Consider the following 12,556-nt stretch of genomic DNA (forward strand, 5'->3'; position numbering starts at 1 on the left):
CATGTAAATGAGTGTGTGCTGTGAGTTTGCTTTTGTTTATAAGAGTGTGTGTGTGTGTGTGTGTGTGTGTGTGTGTGTGTGTGTGTGTGTGTGTGTGTGTGTGTGTGTGTGTCTGTGTGTGTGCATGTGCGTATGCGTGCCTGTGTTTGTGTGTTTATGTGTGTGTGTGCGTGTGTGTGTTTGCATGCGCACATGCGTATGCGTGCCTGTGTGTGTGTTATGTGTCTGCATTCATGTGGGTGGGTGTTTGTGCATGTGTGTGTGTGTGTGTGTGTGCTTGCCTGTCTGTATGTGTTTATGTGTGTGCTTGCCTGTCTGTATGTGTGCGAGTGTGTGTGTGTGTGTGTGTGTGTGCGCATGTACGTGTGTGTGCATGTGTGTGTGTGCATGTGCGCGTGCATGTACTTTATGTGTGCAAATCACAAATAAGTGGGTATGGGTTAGGTTGATGCGGGCTCTTGAGACTAACATACCATAAATATTTTGTTATCTTGGGTGCAACGGTTGAGGTAGGGCTAGTTATTTAGTTTCATGTTCCCTGGTGTTTCAGTAACCCGGGAATCACTGACCAAAATTGATGACGGTAAAAGAAAAAAATTAATTTCTTTTTTATATTTTAAATGACTTGTTGTCCTGATTCTTCCTGTGGATCTTAGTGGGCACTGAGTTTTTCATGATTACTATTTCAATTGTTTCATATCAAAATTCACTACTTAAGTATGTGTTTTATGTAGTTTGTCGAGGACTGGTTCAGACACGTCACATCCATAACGTGAAACCGTCACATCCATAACGCCAGTTTTTCCTACATAATGCATTACGAAAATGGCGCATAGTTTCAAAAACACACTTTTTGTGTTCATTCAAGTCTCCTTTATGCTACATATATCATAGTTTCGGCAGTTTCCTTCAAAATTCACAGAGTTTGTAGAAAACCTGTAATCTCTCACAAAAGTGTGTCCATTTCATGTCACATCCATAACGCTGATAAAATGCCTTGTATTCTTAGGATGAAATTGATTATATGAAATTTGAGGATTTCTCAGTATTCAGAGGACAGAGGTTACATTAAAAGTTATGCAAATTAATTCACTGATACTATTTTTGCCCCCACTCTAAGGCATTTTGTTTACCAATATGAGTCCAATTGTCACATCCATAACGCTAGAACTGCCCATGAAGTTTAATGCATAATGCTAGTAGTGTTTCTATGACTTTCACAAATGATGCCTGATGAATGTGTCTGAGATGTTGGCTAACTTATTTTTGCAGTTTTTGCTATCAAGAAATATAAAGACAAGACCTACCTAAGCTACAGTAAAACCATTCTGGCAGAGCCATTTTCAGACACTGTAATACACTCTTTGTATTATTCATCCTGCACATACACTTATTTTATGGTTATGGTTAAGGGATTTGGCAGACGCTAGGAGAATAGCAATAATAAACAACAATGTCAATATGTCCATTCAATCAATACTATAATAACAATAGCATGGGCCAGAGCCTTATAGATAGACATCTTTCTCTAGGGCTCTGGGTAAGACTACATTAATAGTTTAAAAGGTTGGTCTTCTAAATGCAGTTTTATGTTTCAAAACTAAAATATTGGCAACAGCACTTTACTAACTAACTTATCAAGACTAGACAAGGAATCACAAGGTCTGTCACCATGACACCATAGGTGTCCTTTATTACTCAAAAGTGTAAAACCTCCACAAGTCAGCAACTTAAAACACTTAAAAACAGCATAATACAGATTTAGTTTTTGATGTAGAATGTAATGTAGTTTTTACAGCTGTAGACAATGATGATGAACATTTGAGAGACTAATGCAACTTAGAAGTTTAGGCTATATGCTACATTTTAGACAGGGCAGTGTTACAATTACCTCTTAACTAAGGCAGAGGTTATCAATAAATACATTATCATGTGTTAACAAATGGGAACACAAAGTAGAACATCATCTCAGAAAGCCCTAGTGATACAACCAAAAATCATGAAAATCATGGCACTTAAGACACACACACACACGCATACACACGCACACACTATCTCTCTCTCCCTCTCTCTTTCTCTCCCCCTTTCTCTTACTCTCTCTCTTTCTGTATTGTAAAACACTGGATAAAACATTTTTTTTAATTGACCAGCTCCTGTCTATCTTTTTAACCTGTCGTTTGTCTGTTTTTTTTTATGTTTTACTGCTACTGAACTGTACATGTTTTGTCACTTTCATTTCCCATCTTTCCCCTTTGTACTTGTTCTCACTCAGTCACGCCTCTGCTTGCCAGTCTCCCTTTCCTGTCTGTTCACCCTCTTTCTTCTTTCCCTCTCACTTCCTCTTTTCCTCTTGCACCTTATTTACAATTACTCCATCATCTCCACACCCTTTGTAGTACTTCTCATCCCCCTCTCACTCCCTGAAGAACATCTCCTCCTTTATATAGTCATTATGTTGCATGTAGGGCTATGCTAATATGAACTCGTCTTTTGTCGGTGCTGCATGATATATCGTTTTGCCGTTTGTGTGCTGGGCCGCTGCATAGTTTGCTTTCTTCCTCCTCTTCATGAAGTACACCACAGCACCGACGAGCATCAGGGCCAGGACCAACGCTCCAACGCCTCCACTGACGACAGCTGAAAGTAGAAAAGATTTCCTGATTATGCATTTTGTCATTGACGCCAGACAGATGTTTCAGGCAGAGAAATTACACCTCCTCTCAGTTGTTTTGCTCCAGTCACCTGGACTTGCTAATTGATGCACTTACAGTGGAACAGGTTCCACTAATTAGTGACATTAACCGGTTCAGTGCCTCCCAGACAAACACAGGAAAGCTGACAAATTCTGAAGAATGAGCTACTTGTAAACATATGCATAAAACATACATTTAGAATACAGTAGATGACCCCTTATGAAAAAGAACTAGTAAAACTATAAGATTTCTATAGTAATTCTGTAGTAAAATAAATACCTCTGTTATGTACCTCTATTATATCCTTCCCTCTAGTCTTTCTTAGTGGGTTTTTATAGGAAAGTCTTATAGTACTTCTATAGTATGTCCCAAAATACTACAAGATTGCCACAACATCTATAGTATTCCTATAAGATTATGATCCCTAATCTCTACATTCCCTAAATATTACTGGAATACTTCCTATAGTTCTTTTTTGCAGGTTAACCCCCAGCCAAAACTGATAGTAGTGGGTCAGGGGTTAGCAACTTTGTTGGTTGCAATGCAATTTCTCACAGGTTAGCAACTATGGTTTCGGGAAACACACCCCAGGCTGGAAACCGAAAGATCGAATCCCAGTATAGCCGCTTATGGTTATGTTGTCCCAGCCAGGGTGAAGCCAGACGAACCTGTTTGAATTTGCTCTACAGGTCCGTCTGGAAAGGATCCCATTTATATTTGTTTCCAGATCACCAGATTTTTGGAACTGACTAAACAACTACAGTGCCTATAAAAAGTACTCAGCCCCATGCTAAAGTTGACTAAAAAGAGGAATTAAAAAGAGGAATTCCATCTTTTGGAAATGGATCTTAATGGACACCAATTTTCTTAAAGGACACCAATTTTCTTTGTGAATGAATAATGTATAATGAATAAATAAATGTTCTTCATTAAAATACAGGGTGCATAAGTATTTATACCCCTATGTTGAACTCCTATAGAGGCAGGCAGATTTTTATTTTTAAAGGTCAGTTATTTTTAATGGATCCAGGATATGCATCCTTATAAAGTTCCCTTGGCCTTTGGAATTAAAATAACCCCACATCATCACATACCCTTCACCATACCTAGAGATTGGCATGGTGTGTATTTCAGTTAGCCTATTAGCTGGTTTGATGCTTATTGAGCTCAATGCATATCTTTGAAGATGATCCCAAGTTTTCAGACCCACTCTCATCCTCAATTGAAGTTTGAAAAGTAGTCTGGCATCAACCAGGCCAATGTTGTGGCCTTACACAAGGAACTTTGTCTACTTTGTCTCAGTCCACCAGAGGAAAAAATGGCTTAGCAATGTTTCATTCTGACTGACACACACACACACACACAGGTTGACAGATTTGTTGATCTTTCACACCAGTGCTTAAAGGTCTTGTATAGCCATAATACTATTTGGTAACGTAGCAAAAGAATTACCTGCAAGAGTCTCCTTGTCCTCCAAAAAGCTATGACTCCCCTGTCCCGTCGGACGTGGCATATATGCAGCAGTGGCAGGCTGGGAATCAAATATTATATCCGAGTCACCCTAAGCATAGACAAGCAAACAGTTTAATAAAAAGACCAAAATACTATCACATAATCAGTAGTAAAAGTAAACAAATTCTTACAGGCCCTGCTCTTTTCGTGTCACCCACAAAGATTTTTGGGATGAGGTCCCCTCCTGGGGTCATCTGTGAAAGGGTTGTGGTTATGACGTGTGGGTCTAAAAAAGAACAGAGATTGTGTTTGGGGAATCCAGAAACCCTGAATCATCTTATTTGATTGGTAATGATGCTGCAAGTGTGGATTTCAAAGCAGTTCACTTACCCGGACCTGAACTCAGATCCCCTGAACCTGAACCTTCAGCATCATCACCAGACCCGTCCAGATCCTCTGGAGGAGAACTCTGCCAAGAAGAAGACAGAGTGTGAGTTAGACACACATGGCTAAATCTGCCAGAGCAACCTAGAGTGCGCGCTGGGACTTCACAGATTGGGACCGGCATCTGTTTCATTTGCTCCAACGCCTGTAAATAAATTTTCTGAGAACCTGTAAACACATTCTTTTGCAATTTTCAGAGAGAGAGATGTGGTGTGTGTGTGTGTGTGTGTGTGCATGTGTGTGTGCATGTGTGCGTGTGTGTGTGTGAACAGATGTGTAAGTTGTGAGTTGATCCTGATGAAAATGCACATCTGTCATTCTTCAAGTGATGATGAGTATGGATGAATTAATGCAGAAACATTGAAATTAAAGTGGAAATTCACCACTTTTTAGAGTTTTGTTGTGAGCTTCTAATTCATTTTCAGAAACTCCATGACAACATCAGAAAAGCTTAACACAGTAAGCTGGCAGTTGGCACAGTAAGCCAACTGTCCTGTTGTTGTTTACAAGGTTTTCACATGCCTTCTACTCACTTGTTTCAGACCAAACCTCCTTTCTGCTGCTTTCAATTTCACAACGGTAATTTGATCCATTATCTCACACCCCTGAAACCACATGTTTTACTGATATCACCAGTTGCCAGGCAAACAATGAATCATTTTGCCATGAAACTCCAGGATATGACTGTGCAGGAAGATTCGCCCCTGTACTGATTCTCCCATTTATAGATTAACCATGAGTCTAATGACAGTTGAGTGACTGATGTCTGACTCATTAGCCATTAGACCTATAGGCCTACCATGGAGGCTCAGCGTAAGAGATTCAAGAGAAATACCTCCAGGTTATAACTGCTGTCCCTCCCAGTCATCTCTTAACGGTCATAAAAATGAATAACAAAGAAGCATGAATCATCTTCCATTACACAGCGACACAGTCCATTGCCAAATGTGTTGTTGAGTTAATCCACTAGATTATGATGTGATGTCAATAGAGAACCCTCTCCTGTCTCCCTTAAGAATAATTCAAAGTAGTAATTGATTTCCCTTGGACGTCTTTTTTTCTCCTTTTTTGCTCCTTTTGTTTGCTCAGCTCAGGTGATTGTGCCATTGGCCCAACCCCTTTATACATGTCTCTACTTATACATTAACTTGGAAGGACATGACTAACAGCCAGACAAGTATGGTCTGTTTTTTCTCTTCCATAAAAAATCAACTGAAGGGAATCGCTTAGGATAGTGCTTTAGCAAATAGCCTGCACAAACAAAAGCAGATGGCAGCCAAGACCAATCTCCGATCAAAACACCCTGCTCTAAATCAACTGTAGGTGTCATAAATGAATGGAAGGTGAAAATAACTGTAGTCGTGGCCACCAGCTGTTAGCTGTTTGTGGCAGTGATAGTAGTACTTGTTCTTCAGGTTACGCTGCAGCTTTCTTCTCGCAAATATTCTGAGGTCTGTCATGTGAAAAACATACTGAAACAAATGTGATTGCAAATGGCATGAAACAGATTACAGAAACAAGGTGTGAAGTTTTAGTTCAATTTTGTCACTTTAATACAAAGCTTAAAAGAGGAAGCTGGTGTATCTGGAAGCTATGCCAAACACATGAATGTTGCACAAAAACATTACAGCTTACAATGAACTTATAAAATAAGTTATAATAGTAAAAAAGGGTTATGTATTCCAAATAGTGAAGAACGGCCACCTGGCTTGCATTCAGGTAGTTTATTGCAGCATGGCCTTTGAACTCTAAAACTGTAAACAATGTTTTTCAACTGAAGGTCAATTATAGCTTCATTGCACCTAATGTTCAAACTCTCTCTGTCTCTCAGGGTCAATATGAGTTATCATCATAATCAGGACTCATATGTCCCCAAGGGCATCTGCACTTACATGAGAGATAACTACTTCCACAGAAGACCCCTCTGGCCCATGTCCAATGAAATATTTACAAACTATTTTCCATATCCAAAGTTCCTCCCACCTGAATGCTGGATATAGACTAAATGTGGGCAAGTCCCCAAATGAGAACTGTGCAATACCGCATGCTTTACATAAAATGACTGTGTAACATGAACAGCCATTAAAAAGGCCTTAATTTAGTGATTAACATGGTGATTGTATGTATGATTTCAGCACAGTTGTATTAGTTTTAGGGTTTATCTTCCATGACCTCATCGGTGTGAGTCACTCACTGAGCACAGTGATTAGAATGTGAGAAACAGGCTCATGGACAAATTCAGTAGTGAACACTGGCTCTGTCAAAACCCAGCGGAACCCAATCTGGAATTCCTGATGCATGGGGAACGTCAGGTATTGATACACTCATGCACTCAGAGAGGTATACGCACGCAGGCAACGCGCGCACACACACAAACACACACTTTCTTTATCTCTCTCTCTCTCTCACACACATAGACACACACACACTTTCTTTGTCTCTCTCTCTCTCTCTCTCTCTCTCACACACACACACACAACCATAAAGGTGCTTTGTTCTGAGAGCTTTCTATGTTGTTCTGGTTGCAGTGTTGATTCTGATGGACTTTGATTGGAACAGGTACCCTTATCTAATCCAGTTCTAGCAAAAGTGTCTGTGGATCTGTCTAGGAGGGGTGTGTCTGCACCAGACCCACACAATAAACACTTGTTTATCCGAAGATTTGTTAAAAGGAAAGGACAAGACAAGTACAAGAGTGTACTTAAAAGAAGAAAAAAACATGAAGATAAATAAAGCCACAAGAAGACCACCTTTTTGCACTTCTTACATAAACTAAAGCCTACTATTTATTTATTTAAGGTTTATTTAGACATAGACAGTGCACATTAATAAACATAAAAAATGTAAATTTGCCAGAATTAGCCAAAATGGCTATTTTGCATCTTTACAAGAAAAATCAAGATAAAGGCATGAGAAAACCACCATGCCAAAGACCACCCTTTCACACCTGTTAGGTTGACAAGGTGCAGCCTTGGTTTTGTGCAGCATATCCCTATGGATGACTCAAGGCAGAGATCACCCCGTGGTCCTTCTCAGTGTGTTATTTGAGAATGATTAGGGGTGAAACACAAATGTTTGTATAAATGCATACAAGGCAATTAGATCATGTCCACAAGCAGGGTCATGTCTGTTTGCGCAATTATGCACACAAGTGAACCTGTCACCTGTGCCTTACACGGCTTACATGCCACTGCATCAATCACACTTAACCCACAAAACCGTGACCCTCCTGTAATTTTTCATTCCACAGGTAGATTAAGCCTTCATCAGTTACAAATGATCAGGTGTGTCAATACTGCACAATCTTGTCCCTCCCCCACCACCCAAAAAAATATCTTCCCTGTTACATAGTCTAGTCCCCCTTACATGTACAAGTTAATGTACAACACATTAACCAAGAACCCTCTTTGCAAGAGAAGCAGGGGATATAGGTATGGCACATTCATTCGTCCTCACTCACCGTGTGTCCAGGGTGCAAACAGAGGCCTGTGAAGAGTAGCCATGCGGCCAACCACGAAGCTTTCATTTTGTAGTGTTCTGACTTGGACTTTAGTTCCTCAGCTCACACAAGTGTGTCATGGCACAACCGCAGCCTCTGGTGAATAAGTAGCGCCTTCCTCCTTACAGGTAATCTCCACCGGGAGACGTTCAACAAACAGCCATTCTGATTGGTCCCTGGGCTTGACAAACCAGGAAGTTACTCTTGGAAAATAACAGGAGAGGGGTTGGAAAACCTCATGCATGTGTGAATGTGTTGCAAGAGTACAAGTATGAGTAATCTGACATTTTGTGTATGTACCAACACTGAATTACTAAACCATTAAAAAAAAAAAAAAAAAACATTAACAATGATAACTCCTCACACACACCACCCATCTCGCTTGACAACTATCTCCTCATAAACACAACAAAACATTTTAAGTGCCTTGGGGAAAACAGCCTCTAGTCTCTAGATCACTGTGAACTAATTGGAAGGTTAAAATGTTTATTCCCATGACCAATTTCAGAAGTATCTGGAATAACCGATATGTAAAATCTTACTCCCCCTGCCAGCATTGTCTTGTAGTGGGATGGTACAGGTCTGATTTGACCAGTAGGCCTAGTTCATGGCCAGGGCATAAAGCCTCAATAACTCAACAGTACACCCTGTGATTATTCCCTTCTACTTTCTGGGCCATTCTGAAGTGACTCCCGCACATGTGACTCTGTAATAATGAGGTCACTTCTCCGGGACATGGTGGCGATCTAGAGCCACTGCTATCAGTCTGTGGAGGATGGAGTCATAAGCACTGGTCAGCTCCATACTCCAGCCACAGCTAGATCTCCACTGCTGGCCCTCAACTGCCTCCTCGTCCGAAATCCCTACACACAGTCATATTCATAGGTTCAATCCCAAAGTAAGCCCTGAGGACTAAGGACTCACAGGCTTCTCAGATGCTAAGTGAGTGTGTGTGTGAGGCCACATGGGCTCAGATAGGTATAAATGGGTTTTGGACAGCACTTCATGAGATCACATGTTACCTAGGTGACGTTTCATAACAAAGATGTTGCTGACACTCGCCAGTTTGCCAGCTTTTCACACGGCCAAGGCACAAGAGACGGCTGCCTGATGGCACATTCTTTCAAACTCTTGTTTTACAAGCTGGTCGTGTGTCGTGCAGTTGTTTACCTTTGTCATTTTTGGATTTTCCTATGGTCTCTTAGCCTGGATACCAGACTCTCTGACTTCGCAGTACTGTGGGGAATTGTAATTGAGCGGAAGTACGTAGACAGCCGGCTCCCACACACAGCTGCGTTCCGTCAGAGAATGTCTAATAAGGAGAGAACCTTCACTCTCGGAACTCTTCCGGTGTGGTACTGCATCTAGGGGCGCTCACGGGCGAGTCCAGAATGAATGGAGGTCTATGGAGCTGTACCCCTCAAAATCCACTTTTCTCGGGATATAATTTTTTTTAAAGTAATTTGAATATTGTATTCGAAAGGGGAGGCAAAGACAATACACTTGGTTGAGTATTATATTTTTTAAAGTCACTTAATTGTTCTAAAAGCCTTTCAAACGTGCCAATGACGTCATTCATTAGCATGATCATAGCATAGCATAGCATCAATGCTAGCGTGTTATGGGCAACAACGACCCAACCTGTAAGAAAACGAAAGGACATGACTCCCGGATTATTTCACTTTTGATTGAAAATCCATATCCATTTTGCGAAAAATAAAATAAAATCTGAGGGTTTTAGTTGTTAAATAGGTGAAAACAACAAATGTAGCCATGTAGCTCCATAGGACCCCATGTATTTTGGACTCGCCCGCGATCGCCATCTAGGTGAACTCTGGTAAACTGCAGCCAAATTCGGTTAATAGAGAGTGGGGAGGCTCTCCTTAGAAGGGCTCTGGTTCCGTCAATGCCAGTGGGTGTTCCCGACGGTAGCTATGCAAATGACTTGAAGTAAAACCGTAATGTGATTGGTTGGTGCCGTCCGTAGATTGGCTTGATTGGTCGGTGCCGTCTGTCGGTGCAGCAACAGCTGAACTCCTCAACGCGAGCGGCGGGAGAAACGCGACGCGACGGACCCACAATTCAGTTCGGCAACGGATCACGTGAGCCCATGTAAAGTGGGATGCGTCTCCAGCAACGCGAAGCACGCAGCTGTGAGTGGGAGCCATAAGCCCTTACGAATTTTGCGAAAATGCGCAGCAAAGTCTGTGAGTCCTGGGATTGGGCAATTGTCTCATCTCAACAATCACTCCTGAACACTGCAAAATCTGAACAATTTATTAACTTTTGTGTTTTCATTTATCTTCTCCCTTACTCAACTGAGCTACCTCTTTCTCTAACAATTACCACCAATATTGTTTTTGTTTTTTTTTAATTATATTTTTGGGGCTTTTTGATTTATTTGGACAGGACAATGGAGAGTGACGGGAAGCAAGTGGGAGAGACGGAGTGGGATCGGGACAGGACCGCAGGTTTGAACCTGGGTCCCCGTGGGCACTTGGAACGGTATATGGTACGGGCGCTGTAGCCTGCTGCGCCACAACACCCCCACCACCAGTATTGTTGTGTGGCCATAAAATACATCTATCTATCCATCTTTATTCTTTAATTTGACTACCTATTTCCCTCTTGGTGCTCGTTTGAATTTATTTTATATTTTAGGTCACAGGTAACATTTTTGGTGGGTCTATTGTTAGATCTGTGTATTTGTTTTCCTGTCTGCATCAGAACTGACTTTGCTACATGTGGGTTTATTCACATGGAAACAGAACTTTTGAGTGTTCTTGAGGGCTCAGCACTTTTATCTTTGTGTTTCTGAATGTAGGCCATAGGCCTGTTCGGCTGAATCCTCAGTGCGCTAATGGCCAACATGTTTATTCTGGCACGGACATTTTTGAAAAACGTTTGACTCAGTTAAAGGAGAATTCCGGTGTGATATTGACCTAAAGTGTGTAGAAACATGATACCGAGTGTGAACGTATGTCTCATAGCCCATCTCGGCTTGTCCCCTGCACTCAAAAATCTGGCGCTAGTTAGCCGATGCTACCAACAGCTTTTTCCAATTGTGGTGCTTCGGCATCGGGCTAGCCATGCAAATAAATCACTGTTTTACACCATTTACGAGGCTCAATGTATCTCCACACTTAATTGGTAGACTTCCGAGGGCCCTGACATTTAAAACGAGACATTGAGAACTTGGAAAACGCACTGGTAGTTTACTTACAAGACGATTTATACAGACAGTATCTTCATGAAGTTTAGCGTTTGCAGCCATCTTGAATTTAGTCACGATAAGTCAAGCAACGAGTAAGAATGAACAGGTATGATAAGGGATCAGATTCCAAAAATAATTCCGTGGAAATGCATGGATTCCAGTTGCTGCTACTGGAAGAAACTGGAATCCATGCATTTCCACAGAATTATTTTTGGAGTGCAGGGGACAAGCAGAGATGGGCTATGAGACATACGTTCACACTCGGTATCATGTTTCAACACACTTTAAGTCAATATCACACCGGAATTCTCCTTTAAGTATATTTTTGGGGCTTTTTGCCTTTTTTATTTTTGACAGGACAGTGAGAGACTGACAGGAAATGACTGGGAGAGAGTGATTGGGTGGGATTGGGATATGACCCGCCTTTGACTCAGTCATCATGACAATATTGGTTTATTTGCTAATAATGACATTTAAGGTTGATTGTTATTTGACAGATAATTTCTGCCTGGCACTGTTTAACCTGGATAGCCACACTACAGACTGGAAGAGCTGTGATACCTTTTCAGCTCTAGAACATGAACATGAAGATCAACACGCACCACAAAACACACAATAAAGGAACGCTAAAATTCAAATGTTAGAAGAACAATTTAATCATACATAGTCACAATTCTGCTTCCAAAAAAATGAGTTCTTTTTCCTCTTCATCTAACATCTGGAAATGTACATAAGGCCACCTGAAAATGTACATGACTTTGACAGTGTGACAAAACCCATATGTTCATATTTATATCATTGACAATATCTTACATTTCTTTCGCTTACAAGTAAGGAGCTGTTCCAAAATACAGCACTCTTCTGTACAAAAATAATTGTCGTGTCCTGTGAAGTTTCCATGGTAGCAGATTGGACTATTAACAGCCCAGTTCTAGTTATGTTTTTTTTCTTCAAAGTACAGAGCATTGATGGATCATTTCATTCACTTTAGTTTTTATCTCTCTTTTTTTACTGTCACACGTCAAAATGACAATATCAACAGATGTTACAGCTCTGGTACAAAGAGTGTCTGACCTTCTTCAATAAACAGATTTAAAAACAAAAGACCATGTTCAGATTGTGAATCCATAAAAGATTTGTTTCTTTTTTTGTCCTTTAAAATAACACTTGATCAAAAGAAAAAAAATCTGTATACATTATAATCAAGGGGAAGGGAGTGATGAATATACACACATCAAAAATGCACATTTTTGC

The 12,556-nt window shown here is 40.7% G+C and overlaps 1 protein-coding gene across 2 annotated transcripts; it reads right to left on the reverse strand.

Moving 5' to 3' along the window:
* Positions 1–1,662: 1,662 nt before the first annotated feature.
* LOC143109921 (syndecan-4-like) lies at positions 1,663–8,199 on the reverse strand. Of its 2 annotated transcripts, none has more exons than XM_076272722.1 (5): positions 8,050–8,199; positions 4,536–4,614; positions 4,337–4,431; positions 4,146–4,224; positions 1,663–2,637 (listed from the first exon to the last, which is right to left on the reverse strand). In XM_076272722.1, exons 1-5 carry the CDS (start codon positions 8,113–8,115, stop codon positions 2,468–2,470), a joined length of 489 nt encoding a protein of 162 aa, XP_076128837.1. In that variant the 5' UTR covers positions 8,116–8,199; the 3' UTR covers positions 1,663–2,467. The 2 variants fall into 2 exon arrangements, with proteins under 2 accessions (XP_076128837.1, XP_076128835.1); XM_076272720.1 differs by having other exon boundaries at positions 4,146–4,254.
* Between the last annotated feature and the right edge of the window lie 4,357 nt (positions 8,200–12,556).

This window comes from Alosa pseudoharengus, unplaced genomic scaffold, assembly GCF_046254945.1.
Source record: "Alosa pseudoharengus isolate Yale_2024_CS ecotype anadromous, Long Island Sound unplaced genomic scaffold, YU_APseudo_1.1 YU_APseudo_1.1_scf_7, whole genome shotgun sequence".
NCBI lineage: Eukaryota > Metazoa > Chordata > Actinopteri > Clupeiformes > Clupeidae > Alosa > Alosa pseudoharengus.

Excerpts from the sequence above, each read along its gene's own strand:
- LOC143109921 (XM_076272720.1), bottom strand. The coding sequence starts at position 8,115 with ATGAAAGCTTCGTGGTTGGCCGCATGGCTACTCTTCACAGGCCTCTGT. Across the intron at positions 4,615-8,049 it reads GTTTGCACCCTGGACACACG|AGTTCTCCTCCAGAGGATCT; the intron begins GTGAGTGAGGAC and ends TCTTCTTGGCAG. Across the intron at positions 4,255-4,336 it reads ACACGAAAAGAGCAGGGCCT|GGTGACTCGGATATAATATT; the intron begins GTAAGAATTTGT and ends GTCTATGCTTAG.